Source organism: Oncorhynchus tshawytscha, linkage group LG31 (genome assembly GCF_018296145.1).
Source record: "Oncorhynchus tshawytscha isolate Ot180627B linkage group LG31, Otsh_v2.0, whole genome shotgun sequence".
Lineage (NCBI taxonomy): Eukaryota > Metazoa > Chordata > Actinopteri > Salmoniformes > Salmonidae > Oncorhynchus > Oncorhynchus tshawytscha.
In genome coordinates, this window is record NC_056459.1 from 7,918,526 (window position 1) to 7,937,486 (window position 18,961).

Consider the following 18,961-nt stretch of genomic DNA (forward strand, 5'->3'; position numbering starts at 1 on the left):
AGGTGGAAGGGGTGAGAGAGGCAGGTGGAAGGGACGGGGTGAGAGAGGCAGGTGGAAGGGACGGGGTGAGAGAGGCAGGTGGAAGGGACGGGGTGAGAGAGGCAGGTGGAAGGGACGGGGTGAGAGAGGCAGGTGGAAGGGACGGGGTGAGAGTGGCAGGTGGAAGGGGTGAGAGAGGCAGGTGGACGGGACGGGGTGAGAGAGGCAGGTGGAAGGGACGGGGTGAGAGTGGCAGGTGGAAGGGGTGAGAGAGGCAGGTGGACGGGACGGGGTGAGAGAGGCAGGTGGAAGGATTGGAAGGGGAAAAGAAAGGTAGAGGAGAAAGAATATAAGTTAATACACCTACCAGAGATACATGGGCATCGATTTGGGTGACACTGTAACTGATTACATGGTGAGATGAAGGATGGCGATGACGAAGGTGAGATGACGGATGGCGATGACGATGGTGAGATATTGCAACAGATGAGAGAAAGTAGTGTGACTAAAGCAGGGAGAGCTTACTCAGCCAGAGCTTGCAGGAAAGCTAACTCGTACTTGGCACATACGCACAGACACACACGACACTCACATTATCTACTTGGCGGCGATACGGACGGGATGGTGTGAAGACATGCAATTTCAATTGATTTGAAATCCCATGTTGAAATGATAGCAAACTGAGGCACATATTCCTTTCTGCCTTGAGATCTGCACGGTTAACTCAACATTTTCTCCTCTTGGCATCAGAGCTTGATGTAGGTGAGAGTCAGAGTTACGCGCGCTTATTACAAATCAGAATACTAATCCATCATCTGGATAGACACTGATTTTGTCAGACTAACACACCTTGCATTGTGGCCAGGGGATTGCTGCTGATGAGAGCCTGGTTCATCCCTGTGCTTACTCCCATCATTGTGTTCCTGGAATATGTATGGATCCATATTCATCCATGTGCACATACACACACATTAAAATACACACACACATTCAAACAGACACACACATGCAGAGATGGAGAAAGGACCAAGAGGGTTAATCGAGAAAGGACCAAGAGGGTTAATCGAGAAAGGACCAAGAGGGTTAATCGAGAAAGGACCAAGAGGGTTAATCGAGAAAGGACCAAGAGGGTTAAGTGAAAGCTCATTAATCAAACGGCCTCATTTATGTCTGATATGGAAGCACAACATGATTGTATGCATTGGCCTGTTTCTGAGTCTGGGTTGACTAGCACGTCTATGCCTGCAGACAAACACTGCCGTTCAAAAGTTTAGGGTCACTTAGAAATGTCCTTGTTTTTCAAAGAAATTCACTTTTTTTGTCCATTAAAATAACATCAAATTGATCAAAAATACAGTGGAGACATTGTTAATGTTGTAAATGAATATTATAGCTGGAAACGGCAGATTTTTTTATGGAATATCTACATAGGCGTACAGAGGCACTATATCAGCAACCATCACTCCTGTGTTCCAATGGCACGTTGTGTTAGCTAATCCAAGTTTATCATTTTAAAAGGCTAATTGATCATTAGAAAACCTTTTTGCAATTATGTTAGCACAGCTGGAAACTGTTATTCTGATTAAAGAAGAAATAAAACTGGCCTTCTTTAGACTAGTTGACATCTGTGGCATCAGCATTGTTACCGGCTCAAAATGGCCAGAAACTTTCTTCTGAAACTCATCAGTCTATTGTTGTTCTGAGAAATGAAGGCTATTCCATGTGAGAAATTGCCAAGAAACTGAAGATCTCGTACAACACTGTGTACTACTCCCTTCACAGGACAGCGCAAACTGTCACTAACCAGGATAGAAAGAGGAGTGGGAGGCCCCAGGGCACAACTGAGCAAGAGGACAAGTACATTACAGTGTCTAGTTTGAGAAACAGACGCCTCACAAGTCCTCAACTGACAGCTTCATTAAATAGTACCTGCAAAACACCCGTCTCAACGTCAACAGTGAAGAAGCGACTCCGGAATGCTGGTCTTCTAGGCAGAGTTGCAAAGAAAAAGCCATATCTCAGACTGGCCAATAAAAAGACAAGATGATGGCCAAAAGAACACAGACACGGGACAGAGGAACTCAGACAGTTTGCGCTGTTCTGTGAAGGGAGTAGTACACAGCGTTGTACGAGATTTTCAGTTTCTTGGCAATTTCTCACATGGAATAGCCTTCATTGCTCAGAACAAGAATAGACTGACAAGTTTCAGAAGAAAGGTCTTCGTTTCTGGCCATTTTGAGTCGGAAATCAAACCCACAAATGCAGACGCTCAGATACTCAACTAGTCTAAAGAAGGCCAGTTTATTGCTTCTTTAATCAGAACAACAGCTTTCAGCTGTGCTAAGATAATTGCAAAAGGGTTTTCTAATGATCAATTAGTCTTTTAAAATGATAAACTTGGATTAGCTAACACAACGTGCCATTGGAACACAGAAGTGATGGTTACTGATAATGGGCCTCTGTACGCCTATGTAGATATTCCATAACAAATCATCAGTTTCCAGCTACAATAGTCATTTACAACAACAACAATGTCTACACTTTATTTCTGATCAATTTGATGTTATTTTAATTGACAAAACAAATGTGGTTTTCTTTGAAAAACAAGGACATTTCTAAGTGACCCCACACTTTTGAACAGTCTTGTAATTGCATGTTCCTTCATATGTGTGAGAACTTGCAGATTTGCTGCAAAACTGGTGGGGTAGCTTGACATACCACATGTCGTCACATACCATGAATTCCCAGCAAGTCAGTAAATGCCACCAATTCCTGTTTATTGTTTGCGTTCACAGTTTAGCAGATGTTATAGCAGATGTTATAGCAGATGTTATAGCAGATGTTATAGCAGATGTTATAGCAGATGTTATAGCAGATGTTATAGCAGATGTTATAGCAGATGCAGCGAAATGCTTGTAAGTCTCAGAATGTCAGTTCCGCTAGGTACTGTAGCTTGTCATTGCGTGCATTCTGCTGTTTATTTAATCAATCTATTCAACCTGAATCTAACTAGGTAGGTCCATTGGGAAATTATTCTAATTTGAAATGACAACCTGGCAAAGTGGTGAAACACAGAAAAGTGTGTTGAGGATTCAGTGTTAGGAGTCAGTGTTAGATTGAGCACATGTGCAGTAGTCGTTGACTGTGCAAAGGGTAGAGAGAGGATAGAGGAGATCACAGATTTTGAGTTATATAATCAGGGGACACTAACCCAGCATCTACTATCAAAGTGTATTTGTTTGAGTATGCGTGATTGTTCAGTGTTAGATTGAGTAAGTGTAGAGTAGTAGGAGAGAGAGAGACTCACCCAGCGTTCAGGCTGTGGGCACTGAGGGTGGGAGGGGCGTTGCTGGCTGTGCTGTGTGGAGGCGGAGTCACAGAGGAGGGGGCGGAGCTCATAGTTGCAGAGCCACTGGGTGTCAGAGGGCAGGTTGCCGAGGGCGATGGGCTGGTCACTGAGAAAGAGAGAGAGAGAGAAACATCAGTAATATGAATGGTATACAGTACATTTGGTTACATTGATTACAGGAGGTTGGTGGTACCATTTATTGGGGAGGACGGGCTTGTGTTAATGACTAGAGCGGAATCAGTGGAACGGTCTCAAATACAATCAAACACATGGTCTCCATTATTATGAGCTGTTCTTCCCTCAACAGCCTACTGTGACATCGGTACGTTGTCCCAATGCCCATTGGTACTGGGTTTGAGAACCATCTGAACTCGCCTCTGTCTTAGTCCACTAAAGGGAATTTAGACCTCTGGCACTTGTGGCCTAGCTTCACAAAAACACAAATGTATCCAAAAATCAATTTCCTCACCGGTTGTGCTGAGGCTGGTGGCAGCCTGGTGCAGCCCCTGACTAGACATCTGGAGAGAGAGAGAGAGAAAGAAAGAAAGCAAGATAGAGAGAGAAAGAAAGAGAAAAAAAGGCAGAAAGAGAGAGAAAGAGAAAGTGAGAGAGAGAGAGGTGGATAGGTTGTGAGCAGGAGAGAGACAGAAGAAACACACTCTCGTGGCGTAACTGTGATGACGTGTAGGTCGGGTGTGCAACGTATCACACCTCATACGACACTGTGTTTGCACGGCGATGAGAGTGGAGCAGTGCTGGATGGGTCAGGCCACAGGGTCATACATGGGGTCGTGCAGAGGGAGGGAGGCATGTCCATAAATGCAGAGAGTCAAAGATCTATTCCTCTCACGATGACAGACTTGTATTTAGACAGAGTTTGTTTCCAAACTAAGGAACAGGGAGGCAAAGGACCAAAGGCCTGCCAATGACAGGCCTGGTGAGGGTTGGTGGGTAGGGTGAGAGGGGGTGAGGTGAGTGCGGGGTCATACCATGTGTGGGTTGTAGCAGGGGGGTTTGTGCGTCACAAGGGAGGACTGGCTGGGCAGGGGAGGGGTGGCACTGCAGGGGTTGATGCGTTTCTCTTTCTGGCGCCGGTTGCAGAACCAGACCCGGATCACCTCCTTCTCCATGTTGAGCTGCTTTCCCATCAGGAGGATCTCCTCTGAGTTAGGCTTCTGGTTCTGAAGGGAACACGGTCAGAAATCATGATCAAACATGTTGTCATAGGCCACAAACATTATATATCACATAAATCAGACATGTTGTCAATGTTACTTTCAATAGTGGTATTTAGATAATGAAATGTTGATAAAAAAAAGGGAAATAAACTTCATTAAACTGTTGTGGACAGAATCGTTGGTTTATGTACTCTACTGCGAGTGCAGTGTAGAGAGTACTATGTGATTTGAGTGGGTTCCCCAGGGGTCTGGTGTGGGACCTCTCTCTTTCTCACCGAGATGAAGTTGCGCTCTAAGGCCACGCGGACGTTGGTCTCAATGCTGGTGCGTTTCTTCCTGCGGCGCCCCGTCATGCCCTCAAACCCCATCATGGGGGAGGAGAGAGAGCTGGGGCTGGGAAGCATGTTGTCTATCGCCATGGTCTCTGCATCGTTTAGCCACTTCTCAAGCAGAGGCTTGAGCTTGCACATGTTCTTAAAGCTCAGGTTGAGGGCCTCGAAGCGAGAGATGGTGGTCTGGCTGAAGTCATTCCCATACAGTTTCCCCATTGCCATGCCAACGTCACCCTGGGGATGGGGAGATAATTTGTGTTAAACATTCATCTTCATTCAGGCGTCCAGCGCCTCCTGACCCCCGTCACTGCAAACACACACACTCCGACACCATGTGAAGCCTAGCTTGATCAAATCGCTCACGCTCCTCTTGACCTCTATCACATTTCACATTTCATTGCACGCACACACACACACACACACACACACACACACACACACACACACACACACACACACACACACACACACACACACACACACACACACACACACACACACACACACACACACACACACACACACACACACACACACACACACACACACACACACACACACACACACACACACACACACACACACACACACACACGTACCTGTGTGAAGCCCAGTTTGATGCGTCTCTGTTTGAAGGTGCGGGCGAACTGCTCCAGCTCCTCCAGGTCACTTGGCTCCTCGCCGTGCGGGCCAGAGGTCACCGAGGTCATGGGGGCGGCTGAGGCCCCGGAGGTCACGCCGCCGTCCCCGCTCTTGTCCCTCTGTAATGACGTGAGGCCGTCACCGTGACGACGCTACAGTGCATGAGACATAAACCTATATCATTGCTGTCGAATGGCAAAGGGTGGCTGGCACACCGATATTAGCTATTGACGGCTGATGAAAGATCTATGGCGAGGTTGTGAAGATGAATTTTCTTGACTTAATTTATTTACTTACAAGTATGTAGTACAAGTATGTTATAAAGTGTAGTCTCAACACACACACACATTCGAGGTGGTTTTCAATAATACTATACCTGTGCTTGCAGTCCCAGCCTGGGTGGAGTAGTTAGAAGACTCCCCTGGCTTTGCTGATGCTGAGGTAGCGAAATTAAATTTGGTGTCGAGAGCAAACCTGAGGAACACAACGGACAAGGAGTTAACACTATTGGTATTGTAATTATATGAACACTATTGTATTTTAACTGTATTCTAACACTTTATTCTAACTTGTTTTAGAACTAAGCAGTTAGATCATAATGCCAAGCTATACATTGTTTTGTGCGAAGAGTAAGTCACAGTGTTGATGATGGTGGTTCCCACTTACTTAGTAGGTCCCACTTACCCTGCTGCCCCTGTTGTCCCTGGGCCTGAGGCAGGAGGAACTGAGGAGACTGCAGGTGATGGCCGGGCATCAGGACTAACTGCTGCAGCTGCAACAGCTGCTGGATATCCTACAGGAGGGAGGGAGAGGGAGAGAAGGGGAGAGAAGGGGGGGAGGGAGGGAGGGAGGGAGGGAGGGAGGGAGGGAGGGAGGGAGGGAGGGAGGGAGGGAGGGAGGGAGGGAGGGAGGGAGGGAGGGAGGGAGGGAGGGAAGGAGGGAAGGAGGGAAGGAGGGAAGGAGAGGGAGGGAAGGTCAACAAGTCTTGTATGATTTCTGAAAAGTGCAACACACACACCCTTGGAGGAAATATAATGCAAAGAAATGAGCAAAGCCCCAGCCTTTAAAGTAACATCACCCAAGAGTATATGGAGAAACACTTCTGACATAGACAAGTGTTGGTTAGTGAGTTAAATTGGCTTAAAGCTGGTCATATCTGATCCGTGACTGGCCGCTCCTACCTGGGCGGTGAGCTGGATAGGCTGAGAGAGCGTGAGCTGAGGCTGGGCATGCTCTTGTTTGGTCAGCTGCTGCTGCTGTTGTTGCTGCTGCTGCTGCTGATTGGCTTGGGCTGCTGCGTGGGCGGCATGAGCAGCGTGAGCCGCGTTGGACTGCTGCACGGCAGCGGCCAGGAGTTGAGCCTGGGCCTGCTGAAGCAACAGCTGCTGCTGCGCAGGCAAGAGGGCAGCCAGCTGAGGAACAGGGGGAAGGGAGGGGGAGGAAAGGGTAGGGTTTGCCCAAAGAGAGGAGGGGGAAAAGGCAAAAGAGGTAGAGAATAGTGTCATTCAGCGCAGGCAGGAAGAGGCAGAGGTGGGATCAATTCCATTTTAATTCAGTCAATTCAGGAATGAGGAAAATCTGAATCGACAGAATTGAGTTGAAATGGAATTCGCCCCAACCTTGGTAAGACGCAAGCAAGAGCGAAGCAGAAGAAGCCTACCCTAACCGCCTACACACTACACTCTTAGAAAAAAAAGGTGCTATCTAGAACCTTAAATGGTTCTTTGCCTGTCCCCATAGAAGAACCCTTTGAAGAACCCTTTTTGGTTCCATGTAGAACCCTTTTGTGTTCCATGTAAAAGCCTTTCTACTAGAGGTCGACCGATTAATCGGAATGGCAGATTAATTAGGGCCGATTTTCAAGTTTTCATAACAATCGGAAATCGGTAATTTTGGACACCGATTTGGCAGATTTAAAAAAAATGGTACTATTATTTTAAATTTTTTACACCTTTATTTAACTAGGCAAGTCAGTTAAGAACACATTCTTATTTTCAATGACGGCCTAGGAACGGTGGGTTAACTGCCTCGTTCAGGGGCAGAACGACAGGTTTTTAGCTTGTCAGCTCGGGGATTTAATCTTGCAACCTTACAGTTAACTAGTCCAACGCTCTAACCACCTGCCTCTCATTGCACTCCACGAGGAGACTGCCTGTTACGCGAATGCATTAAGAAGCCAAGGTAAGTTGCTAGCTAGCATTAAACTTATCTTATAAAAACAATCAATCAATCATAATCACTAGTTAACTACACATGGTTGATGTTATTACTAGTTTATCTAGCGTGTCCTGCGTTGCATATAATCGATGTTGTGCGCATTCGCGAAAAAGGACTGCCGTTGGTGTACCTAACCATAAACATCAATGCCTTTCTTAAAATCAATACACAGTCCTGCATATTTAGTTAATATTGCCTGCTAACATGAAATTCTTTTAACTAGGGAAAATGTGTCACTTCTCTTGCAACAGAGTCAGGGTATATGCAGCAGTTTGGGCTGCCTGGCTCATTGCGAACTGTGTGAAGACTATTTCTTCCTAACAAAGACAGCCAACTTCGCCAAACGGGGGATGATTTAACAAAAGTGCATTTGCGAAAAAGCACAATTGTTGCACGTACCTAACCATAAACATCAATGCCTTTCTTGAAATCAATACACAGAAGTATATATTTTTAAACCTGCATATTTAGCTAAAATAAACCCAGGTTAGCAGGTAATATTAACCAGGTGAAATTGTGTCACTTCTCTTGTGTTCATTGCACGCATTCAGGGTATTTGCAACAGTTTGGGCCGCCTGGCTCGTTGCGAACTAATTTGCCAGAATTTTACGTAATTATGACATAACATTGAAGGTTGTGCAATGTAACAGGAATATTTAGACTTATGGATGCCACCCGTTAGGTAAAATACAGAACGGTTCCGTATTCCACTGAAAGAGGTGAAATTGTGTCACTTCTCTTGCGTTCATTGCACGCAGTCAGGGTATTTGCAACAGTTTGGGCCGCCTGGCTCGTTGCGAACTAATTTGCCAGAATTTTACGTAATTATGACATAACATTGAAGGTTGTGCAATGTAACAGGAATATTTAGACTTATGGATGCCACCCGTTAGGTAAAATACGGAACGGTTCCGTATTCCACTGAAAGAATAAACGTTTTGTGAGACGATAGTTTCCGGATTCGACCATATTAATGACCTAAGGCTCGTATTTCTGTGTGTTATTATGTTATAATTAAGTCTATGATTTGATAGAGCAGACTGACTGAGCGATGGTAGGCACCAGCAGGCTCGTAAGCATTCATTCAAACAGCACTTTAGTGCGTTATGCCAGCAGCTCTTCGCAATGCTTCAATCATTGCGCTGTTTATGACTTCAGCCCTATCAACTCCCGAGATGAGGCTGGTGTAACCAAAGTGAAATGGCTAGCTAGTTAGCGCGCGCTAATAGCATTTCAAACGTCACTCGCTCTGAGACTTGGAGTAGTTGTTCCCCTTGCTCTGCAAGGGCCACGGCTTTTGTGGAGCGATGGGTAACGCTGCTTCGAGGGTGACTGTTGTCGATGTGTTCCTGGTTCGAGTCCAGGTAGGAGCAAGGAGAGGTACGGAAGCTATACTGTTACACTGGCAATACTAAAGTGCCTATAATGACATCCAATAGTCAAAGGTATATGAAATACAAATCGTATAGAGAGAAATAGTCCTATAATTCCTATAATAACTACAACCTAAAACTTCTTACCTGGGAATATTGAAGACTCATGTTAAAAGTAACCACCTGCTTTCATATGTTCTCATGTTCTGAGCAAGGAACTTAAACGTTAGCTTTCTTACATGGCACATATTGTAACGGTTTTCTAGTGGTGATGAAGGAGAGTCGGACCAAACTGCAGCGTGTCGATTGCGATCCATATTTATTAAACAAAACGTAAATACGACTAAACACTAAACACTACAAAACAATAAACGTAAATGAAAACCGAAAACAGCCTATCTAGTGCAAACTAACAGAGAGTACAAGTAAGACACTAAGGACAATCACCCACGACAAACTCAAAGAATATGGCTGCCTAAATATGGTTCCCAATCAGAGACAACGATAAGCACCTGCCTCTGATTGAGAACCACTCCAGACAGCCATAGACCTTGCTAGACAACCCACTAAGCTAGAATCCCAATACCACCACCAAAACCCCAAGACAAACACACCACAATTACAAAAACCCCATGCCACACCCTGGCCTGACCAAATACATAAAGATAAACACAAAATACTTTGACCAGGGCGTGACAGAACCCCCCTAAGGTGCGGACTCCCGAACGCACCTCAAAACAATAGGGAGGGTCCGGGTGGGCGTCTGTCCATGGTGGCGGCTCCGGCGCGGGGACGTGGACCCCACTCCTTTAATGTCTTAGTCCCCTCTCCCTTCGTCCCTGGATAGTCCACCCTCGCCGCCGACCATGGCCTAGTAGTCCCCACCCAGAACCCCACTGGACTGAGGAGCAGATCGGGACTGAAGGACAGCTCGGGACCGAGGCAGCTCGGGACTGAGGGGAAGCTCGGGAGTGAGAGAAAGCTCAGGAGTGAGAGGAAGCTCAGGAGTGAGAGGAAGCTCAGGAGTGAGAGGAAGCTCAGGAGTGAGAGGAAGCTCAGGAGTGAGAGGAAGCTCAGGAGTGAGAGGAAGCTCAGGCAGGTAGATAGATCTACCAGCTCCTGGCTGGCTGGTGGTTTCAGCAGATCCTGGCTGACTGGCAGATCCTGGCTGACTGACAGATCTGGAAGAGTCTGGTTGACTGGCAGATCTGGAAGAGTCTGGTTGACTGGCAGATCTGGAAGAGTCAGGTTGACTGGCAGATCTGGAAGAGTCTGGTTGACTGGCAGATCTGGAAGAGTCTGGTTGACTGGCAGATCTGGAAGAGTCTGGTTGACTGGCAGATCTGGAAGAGTCTGGCTGACTGGCAGATCTGGAAGAGTCTGGCTGACTGGCAGATCTGGAAGAGTCTGGCTGACTGGCAGATCTGGAAGAGTCTGGCTGACTGGCAGATCTGGCGGCGCTGGGCAGACTGGCGGCGCTGGGCAGACTGGCGGCGCTGGGCAGACTGGCGGCGCTGGGCAGACTGGCGACGCTGGGCAGACTGGCGACGCTGGGCAGACTGGCGACGCTGGGCAGACTGGCGACCCTGGGCAGACTGGCGGTGCTGGGCAGACTGACGACGCTGGGCAGACTGACGACGCTGGGCAGACTGACGACGCTGGGCAGACTGACGACGCTGGGCAGACTGACGACGCTGGGCAGACTGGCGGTGCTGGGCAGACTGGCGATGCTGGGCAGACTGGCGATGCTGGGCAGACTGGCGGCGCTGGGCAGACTGACGACGCTGGGCAGACTGACGACGCTGGGCAGACTGACGACGCTGGGCAGACTGACGACGCTGGGCAGACTGGCGGCGCTGGGCAGACTGGCGGTGCTGGGCCGACTGGCGATGCTGGGCAGACTGACGGCGCTGGGCAGACTGGCGACGCTGGGCAGACTGGCGACGCTGGGCAGACTGGGGGCACTGGCGGCGCTGGGCAGACTGGCGGCACTAGCTGCTCCATATAGGCTGACAGCTCTGGCGGCTTCTTACAGACTGACCGCTCTGGCGGCTCCGTGCTGACTGGCAGCTCCTTGCAGACTGGCAGCTCCGTGCAGACTGACAGCTCCGTGCAGACTGGCAGCTCCTTGCAGACTGGCAGCTCCTTGCAGACTGGCAGCTCCTTGCAGACTGGCAGCTCCATGCAGACTGGCAGCTCCATGCAGACTGGCTGCTCTATGCAGACTGACAGCTCTGGCTGCTTCATGCAGACTGACAGCTCTGGCTGCTTCATGCAGACTGGCAGCTCGGGCTGCTTCATGTAGACTGACAGCTCTGGCTGCTCCATGCGGACTGACAGCTCTGGCTGCTCCATGTAGACTGACTGCTTCATGCAGACTGGCAGCTCGGGCTGCTTCATGTAGACTGACAGCTCTGGCTGCTCCATGCAGACTGACAGCTCTGACTGTTCCATGCAGACTGACAGCTCTGGCTGCTTCATGCAGACTGGCAGCTCTGGCTGCTCCATGTAGACTGGCTGCTTCATGCAGACTGGCAGCTCGGGCTGCTTCATGTAGACTGACAGCTCTGACTGCTCCATGCGGACTGACAGCTCTGGCTGCTCCATGCAGACTGGCTGCTTCATGCAGACTGGCAGCTCTGGCTGCTCCATGCAGACTGACAGCTCTGGCTGCTCCTTGCAGACTGGCAGCTCTGGCTGCGCTAAACAGGCGGGAGGCTCCGGCAGCGCTGTAGAGGAGGAAGGCTCTGGCTGCGCTAAACAGGCGGGAGACTCCGGCAGCGCTGGAGATGAGGAAGGCTCTAACAGCGCTAGATAGGCGGGAGACTCCGGCAGCGCAGGAGAGGAGAAAGGCTCTGGCTGCGCTAAACAGGCGGGAGGCTCCGGCAGCGCTGTAGAGGAGGATGGCTCTGGCTGCGCTGAACAGGCGAGGCACACTGAAGGCCTGGTGCGTGGTGCTGGAACTGGTGGTACTGGATCGAGGACACGCACAGGAAGCCTGGTGCGGGGAGCTGCTACCGGAGGGCTGGGGTGTGGAGGTGGTACTGGATAGACCGGACCGTGCAGGCGCACTGGAGCTCTTGAGCACCGAGCCTGCCCAACCTTACCTGGCTCGATGCCCACTCTAGCCCGGCCGATACGAGGAGCTGGAATATATCGAACCGGGCTGTGCACCCGCACTGGAGACACCGTGCGCTCCACAGCATAACACGGTGCCTGCCCGGTCTCTCCAGCCCCCGGTAAGCACAGGGAGTTTGCGCAGGTCTCCTACCTGGCATAGCTATACTCCCTGTAAGCCCCCCAAGAATTTTTGGGGCTGACTCCCGGGCTTTCTTGCCAACCGTGTTCCCTCGTATCGCCGGCTCCTCTCTCCGGCTGCCTCTGCTCTCCTAAGTGCCTCCACCTGTTCCCATGGAAGGCGATCCCTTCCCGCCAGGATCTCCTCCCATGTGTAGCAACCCTTGCCATCCAATATATCGTCCCATGTCCAATCCTCATTGCGCCGCTGTTGCTGCCTTTGTTGCCTCTCCTCTTTCGGCTGCTCCTGCCTGTTGACACGCCGCTTGGTCCGTTGGTGGTGGGTGATTCTGTAACGGTTTTCTAGTGGTGATGAAGGAGAGTCGGACCAAACTGCAGCGTGTCGATTGCGATCCATATTTATTAAACAAAACGTAAATACGACTAAACACTAAACACTACAAAACAATAAACGTAAATGAAAACCGAAAACAGCCTATCTAGTGCAAACTAACAGAGAGTACAAGTAAGACACTAAGGACAATCACCCACGACAAACTCAAAGAATATGGCTGCCTAAATATGGTTCCCAATCAGAGACAACGATAAGCACCTGCCTCTGATTGAGAACCACTCCAGACAGCCATAGACCTTGCTAGACAACCCACTAAGCTAGAATCCCAATACCACCACCAAAACCCCAAGACAAACACACCACAATTACAAAAACCCCATGCCACACCCTGGCCTGACCAAATACATAAAGATAAACACAAAATACTTTGACCAGGGCGTGACACATATTGCACTTTTACTTTCTTCTCCAACACTTTGTTTTTACATTATTTAAACCAAATTGAACATGTTTCATTATTTATATGAGGCTAAATTGATTTTATCGATGTATTATATTAAGTTAAAATAAGTGTTCATTCAGTATTATTGTAATTGTCACTATTACAAATAAAATGAAAAAATTGTCAGACTAATCGGTATCGGCTTTTTTTTTTTTTTGGGGGGGGGGGGTCCTCCAATAATCGGTATCGGGGTTCTAGGTCCCCCAATAATCGGTAGCGGCTTTTTTGGGGTCCTCCAATAATCGGCATCGGCTTTTTTTTGGGTCCTCCAATAATCGGTATCGGCGTTGAAAAATCAAAATCGGTCGACCTCTACGTTCTACTGTGGGTTCTACATGGAACCCAAAAGTATTCTGCCTGGAACCAAAAAGGCTTCTCCTATGGGGATAGCCGAAAATCCCTTTTGGAAAAAAATGTCTAAGTGTGTACATTCAGGTAGTGTGTCTGTGCCAGTGCTTACCCCTGCCAGCTGACTCCCTGCCAACATGAGTTGTGTGTGAGGGTGAGGTGTCTGCTGCTGGGAGGGAGGCGGCACATGGGTGGAGGTCATCTCAGGGCCAGCCTCACTTTTACTCTGCAGGGGGAATTATATCAAAACATTGAATAGGGTGAAAACTCTAACTCTAAACATGCAAAAATAATAATTGTGACGATATATGTTTTTTTGGCATCTGGTACACAGGCCTCAGTCTAGTTGCCAAAATGGGTCCCTTAAATGGACAGAAATATGGTGCAAATGACCTGATTAGAGCAAAATTATATTTTTTTGCCTAAAACTAAGGATTTGGGTGGTTTCATGAGATAAAACATGGATTAATATCAGAGGATCATCTATATTCTGTATGAATCATACAACCAACATTCAAGAAAAATTTTGACAAAGACAATTAGCAACTTCCACAATTGTTTACTGAATTACATACAGTTGAAGTCGGAAGTTTACATACACTTAGGTTGGAGTCAAAAATGTCTTATTAACAAGACAAAACTATAGTTTTGGCAATCGGTTAGGCATCTACCTTGTGCATGACACAAGTAATTTTTCCAACAATTGTTTACAGACAGATTATTTTCCTATAATTCACTGTATCACAATTCGAGTGGGTCAGAAGTTTACATACAGTACACTAAGTTGACTGTGCCTTTAAACAGCTCGGAAAATTCCAGAAAATTATGTCATGGCTTTAGAAGCTTCTGATCATTTGAGTCAATTGGAGGTGTACCTGTGGATGTATTTCCAGGCCTACCTTCAAACTCAGTGCCTCTTTGCTTGACATCATGGGAAAATCAAAAGAAATCAGCCAAGTCCTCAGAAAACAATTGTAGACCTACACAAGTCTGGTTCATCCTTGGGAGCAATTTCCAAACGCCTGAGGGTTTCCATGTTCATCTGTACAAACAATAGTACGCAAGTATAGACACCATGGGACCACGTAGCCGTCATACCACTCAGGAAGGAGACGCATTCTGTCTCCCAGAGATGAACGTGCTTTGGTGCGAAAAGTGCAAATCAATCCCAGAACAACAGCAAAGGACCTTATGAAGATGCTGGAGGAAACAGGTACAAAAGTATCTATATCAACAGTAAAACGAGTCCTAAATCGCCATAACTTGAAAGGCCGCTCAGCAAGGAAGAAGCCACTGCTCCAAAACCGCCATTAAAAAAAAGCCAGACTACGGTTTGCAACTGCACATGGGACAAAGATCATACTTTTTGGAGAAATGTTCTCTGGTCTGATGAAACAAAAATAGAACTGTTTGGCCATAATGACCATCGTTATGTTTGGAGGAAAAAGGGGGCGGCTTGCAAGCCGAAGAACACCATCCCAGACGTGAAGCACGGGGGTGGCAGCATCATGATGTGGGGGTGCTTTGCTGCAGGAGGGACTGGTGCACTTCACAAAATAGAGGGCATCATGAGGCGGGAAAATGATGTGGATATATTGAAGCAACATCTCAAGTTAAAGCTTGGTCGCAAATGGGTCTTCCAAATGGACGATGACCGCAAGCATACTTCCAAAGTTGTGGCACAATGGCCTAAGGACAACAAAGTCAAGGTATTGGAGTGGCCATCACAAAGCCCTGACCTCAATCCTACAGAAAATATGTGGGCAGAACTGAAAAAGTGTTTGCGAGCAAGGAGGCCTACAAACCTGACTCAGTTACACCAGCTCTGTTATGAGGAATGGGACAACATTCACCAAACTTATTGTGGGAAGCTTATGGAAGGCTACCCGAAACACTTGACCCAAGTTAAACAATTTAAAGGCAATGCTACCAAATACTAATTGAGTGTATGTAAACTTCTGACCCACTGGGAATGTGACAAAATAAATAAAAGCTGAAATAAATCATTCTCTCTACTATTATTCTGACATTTCACATTCTTAAAATAAAGTGGTGATCCTAACTGACCTAAGACAGGGATTTTTTACTACGATTAAACGTCAGGAATTGTGAAAAACTGAGTTTAAATGTTTTTTATTTGGCTGAGGTGTATGTAAACTTCCAACTTCAACTGTACATGACTGATTCTCTATGCATACTGTATCACCAGTTATGCAATACTAAACAACTACATCAAGAGTACTTTTGAATAAAGAAGTTAAAGTCAAAAATGTAACCTGCAATAAATCAGATTAGTCAACCGATTTTTTTTTCAAGTCTCCTGCTCTTGTCAGTAAACGAATCTTAACCCGTTTAAATCTAGATATATGAATTGGATCTCCATTTTAGGACCTAATGGGGTCCCACAACATATAGTAAGAAATATATTACCATGCATGACATGTTGATCTCTGTTTGTGTAAATCATTTAAAAATATTCCAAGTTGTCTGATGATTTCTGACCTGAGGAAGCTCCTATCCATCCATCTGCCCATAACTCTCTTTTTCCTCCATCTCCCTTCATTTCGATATATATATTCATGTCTATCATCTCTCTTCTGCAGCATGTCTTTATAAAGTGAATTGTGCTCGTTCTTACGCTCTAGTTCTCAGGAGTTGATGGGCGTGTCAGAACATCCCAAACATCCTCATTTGCATATTGGCCAAGGTCTATGCAGTACCTGAAGGTATGTCTGTGGGGTCTAAATAGATAAGCCACTCACACACACAAGCACACACGGTCTCTCTCTCTCTCTCTCTCTCTCTCTCTCTCGCTCTCGCTCTCTCTCTCTCGCACGTGAGTGCACTAATTCACTCACCTTGGTGTTGCTCAAGGAAGGAGAAAGACTGAAGGGACTCGTTTTCATTGGCTGAACCTGCGAGGAGACGAACGGCAACTAACTCTTTAAACAGACAACGGACACAGACCTTTAAATCTACTCATGTGCAAAGTCATTAACACAGTTACCATTCCAGGTTGATAGAACTCATCAGTTTAATCCACGTGTCTCCTAATCATTTTCATTTTTCAAACCTATCCAAAAAAAAAGTACCATTCTAGGACCTTAGAGATAGGACAACTTGGGGAATTGAGGTGGTCCTGAACACTGGAATATCAGTAAACACTTTCAAATTCACAAACCTTTAATAGAAAATCATTTTGTCAGATACTGTAAATATCGGATATGTTTTTAGCAAATCTAACCAGCATTTATGTTTCTCTGTAGACTACAGAAGTTTTTTTTTGCATGTAATAGGCCTACATGTCACAGGTTTAATATTGCCCTTTGGATGACCGGTTGCCTGAACTCTGACCTTCGGGTCTTTTAGGTTCTACTGGGGCGGCAGGGTAGCCTAGTGGTTAGAGTAGCAACCGGAAGGTTGCAAGTTCAAACCCCCGAGCTGACAAGGTACAAATCTGTGGTTCTGCCCCTGAACAGGCAGTTAACCCACTGTTTCTAGGTCGTCATTGAAAATAAAAATTTGTTCTTAACTGACTTGCCTGGTAAAATAAATAACATACACTTATTCAAATAATCACATTACAACCTTAGAGCAAACAACACGAATACATCAAAAACAAATCACAGTAAATAAACAACAACAAACATAATTTTACGTTCAATGAAATTAAATTGAGATGACAAACCTGATCATTTGCATCGGGACTGTTCCTCTCTGAGTCTGGTGAGATTAAAAAGAGAAAGACATGGGGTGAGAAAAGAGAGAGAAGAGAAAATGAAAAGTGCAAGATTGAATTCTAATAACCCCGCAATGATCTACTGCAAATGCCTCAGGCTGTAGTTTGAAATAGGTTACTTCAAATGTCAATTACTAGCATTCCGCATCCTAGCTGTCAGCTAAATCTACTTAGAAACATAGGTGTGCCACGATATGACTCTGAGCAGTGACCTATATGGAGCTATAGTGTCATGTGCATAAGTCATACAAACAGGCTGACTAAAACATTCTCATTTTCTGTTCGGAAAATGTGAGAAACGTGATCAAAGTAGAAGATTTCTGTTATTGTGGGTGTTTTCTGTCATAGGGCGGCAGGTACCCTATAGCAGTTAAGAGCATTAGGCCAGTAACCGAAAGGTTGCTGGTTCGAATCCCCAAGCTGACTAGGTGAAAAATCTGTTGATGTGCCATTGAGCAAGGCACTTAACCTTTATTACTGCTCTAAGTCGCTCTGGATAAGAGCATCCTCTAAATTACTTAAATATAAACACATCCAAAAACAATACATCAGATTAGCCCACTCTTACCAATCAATACGAGAACACAGACAGATGTAGGTACAAACAACATACTTCGATTCAAACATTCATATAAAATGATGATAAATAATATTAAAGCAACACATAATGCAGTCTCAAAATGGTTACCTGTGCTCTCCCCTGGAAAGTCTGTCCCAGGCTTCTCATCCTCTGCTGGTTTTGACATCCTGATATCTGCAGGGGAGAGAGGGAGGCAGGTCAAATATAACATGTTTCCAACAGACGAACATCCCCAGCCCAGCGTATATGGAGGGATGAAGATGAGAGAGTCACTGGGAGAAAATCTCCCTCGTCCTTTTTTCCCCCTTCCCTCCCTCCATCCATCTCCTCTTCTCCTTGGCTCACACAGTGGCTTCCCGAGTCAAGAGTGTCACAGGGCCATGTTCAGTCTTACGCAGTAACGCATGCTATGCACCCAAGACGAGAGAGAGAGAGAGGCCAAAAACAACATTTCCATCCGACTGGATTAATGAACACAAATGAAATGGTTAGTAGACCTGGCACGAGGCTAGGTGGCACAGACAAGTCTATTCAAATCTCCCCACCATAAATCCAACTAATCTGTTTGTAATAAAAATCAGCGTTGGTAACGGAATGTGATTTTCTGGAAGGTAAATTGCAGCATGAATAACAGTCATATGTTTTTACAGAATCGGACAAATAAACGATTTCATGTCAAACATAAATGTGAAAGTGGTGTTCAAGATTTCCAAATACATGACACATAATAAAGGCACAATACAAATGATAATAATACTTGTTTCACATAATTGGAAATAGGAAAACTTGAACTCATTTCATATAGAATAGGTCTACATATGTGGGAATGTCTGTCAAAAACCTCAATCCTTTAATTGTATGTCAAATGATTACAACAAGTCATTTTTTGTAGAACATACATAAAAGCTTTTAACAGAAATGTAGTACGCTCCAAAATTAGCCTTACACCTTAAAATACATTTTAATTTGTTTTAATCAAAACTATACTTCACCATTTGTCTTGAATAGATGAAAAAACAAAGGTTTAGTTTGACCTACAATGAATGACACAACACTTTTTCATGAATATTTGAATAATTATGTATGATGGAACGCATGCCATTTAACAAGCTAATAGGCTATGCTTTTTG

The 18,961-nt window shown here is 46.1% G+C and overlaps 1 protein-coding gene across 1 annotated transcript in view; it reads right to left on the minus strand.

Moving 5' to 3' along the window:
* Window positions 1-258: 258 nt before the first annotated feature.
* Window positions 259-18,961, minus strand: part of LOC112229349 (POU domain, class 2, transcription factor 2) — a 50,227-nt gene continuing 31,524 nt past the window's right edge. Inside the window, 13 exon segments of the mRNA XM_042310601.1 lie at window positions 259-902; window positions 3,287-3,434; window positions 3,798-3,846; window positions 4,318-4,509; window positions 4,782-5,072; window positions 5,438-5,556; window positions 5,826-5,954; window positions 6,165-6,273; window positions 6,662-6,892; window positions 13,625-13,738; window positions 16,371-16,427; window positions 17,201-17,235; window positions 17,940-18,005. Coding sequence (XP_042166535.1) covers window positions 815-902; window positions 3,287-3,434; window positions 3,798-3,846; window positions 4,318-4,509; window positions 4,782-5,072; window positions 5,438-5,556; window positions 5,826-5,954; window positions 6,165-6,273; window positions 6,662-6,892; window positions 13,625-13,738; window positions 16,371-16,427; window positions 17,201-17,235; window positions 17,940-18,005 — 1,628 coding nt within the window. The 3' untranslated portion in view covers window positions 259-814.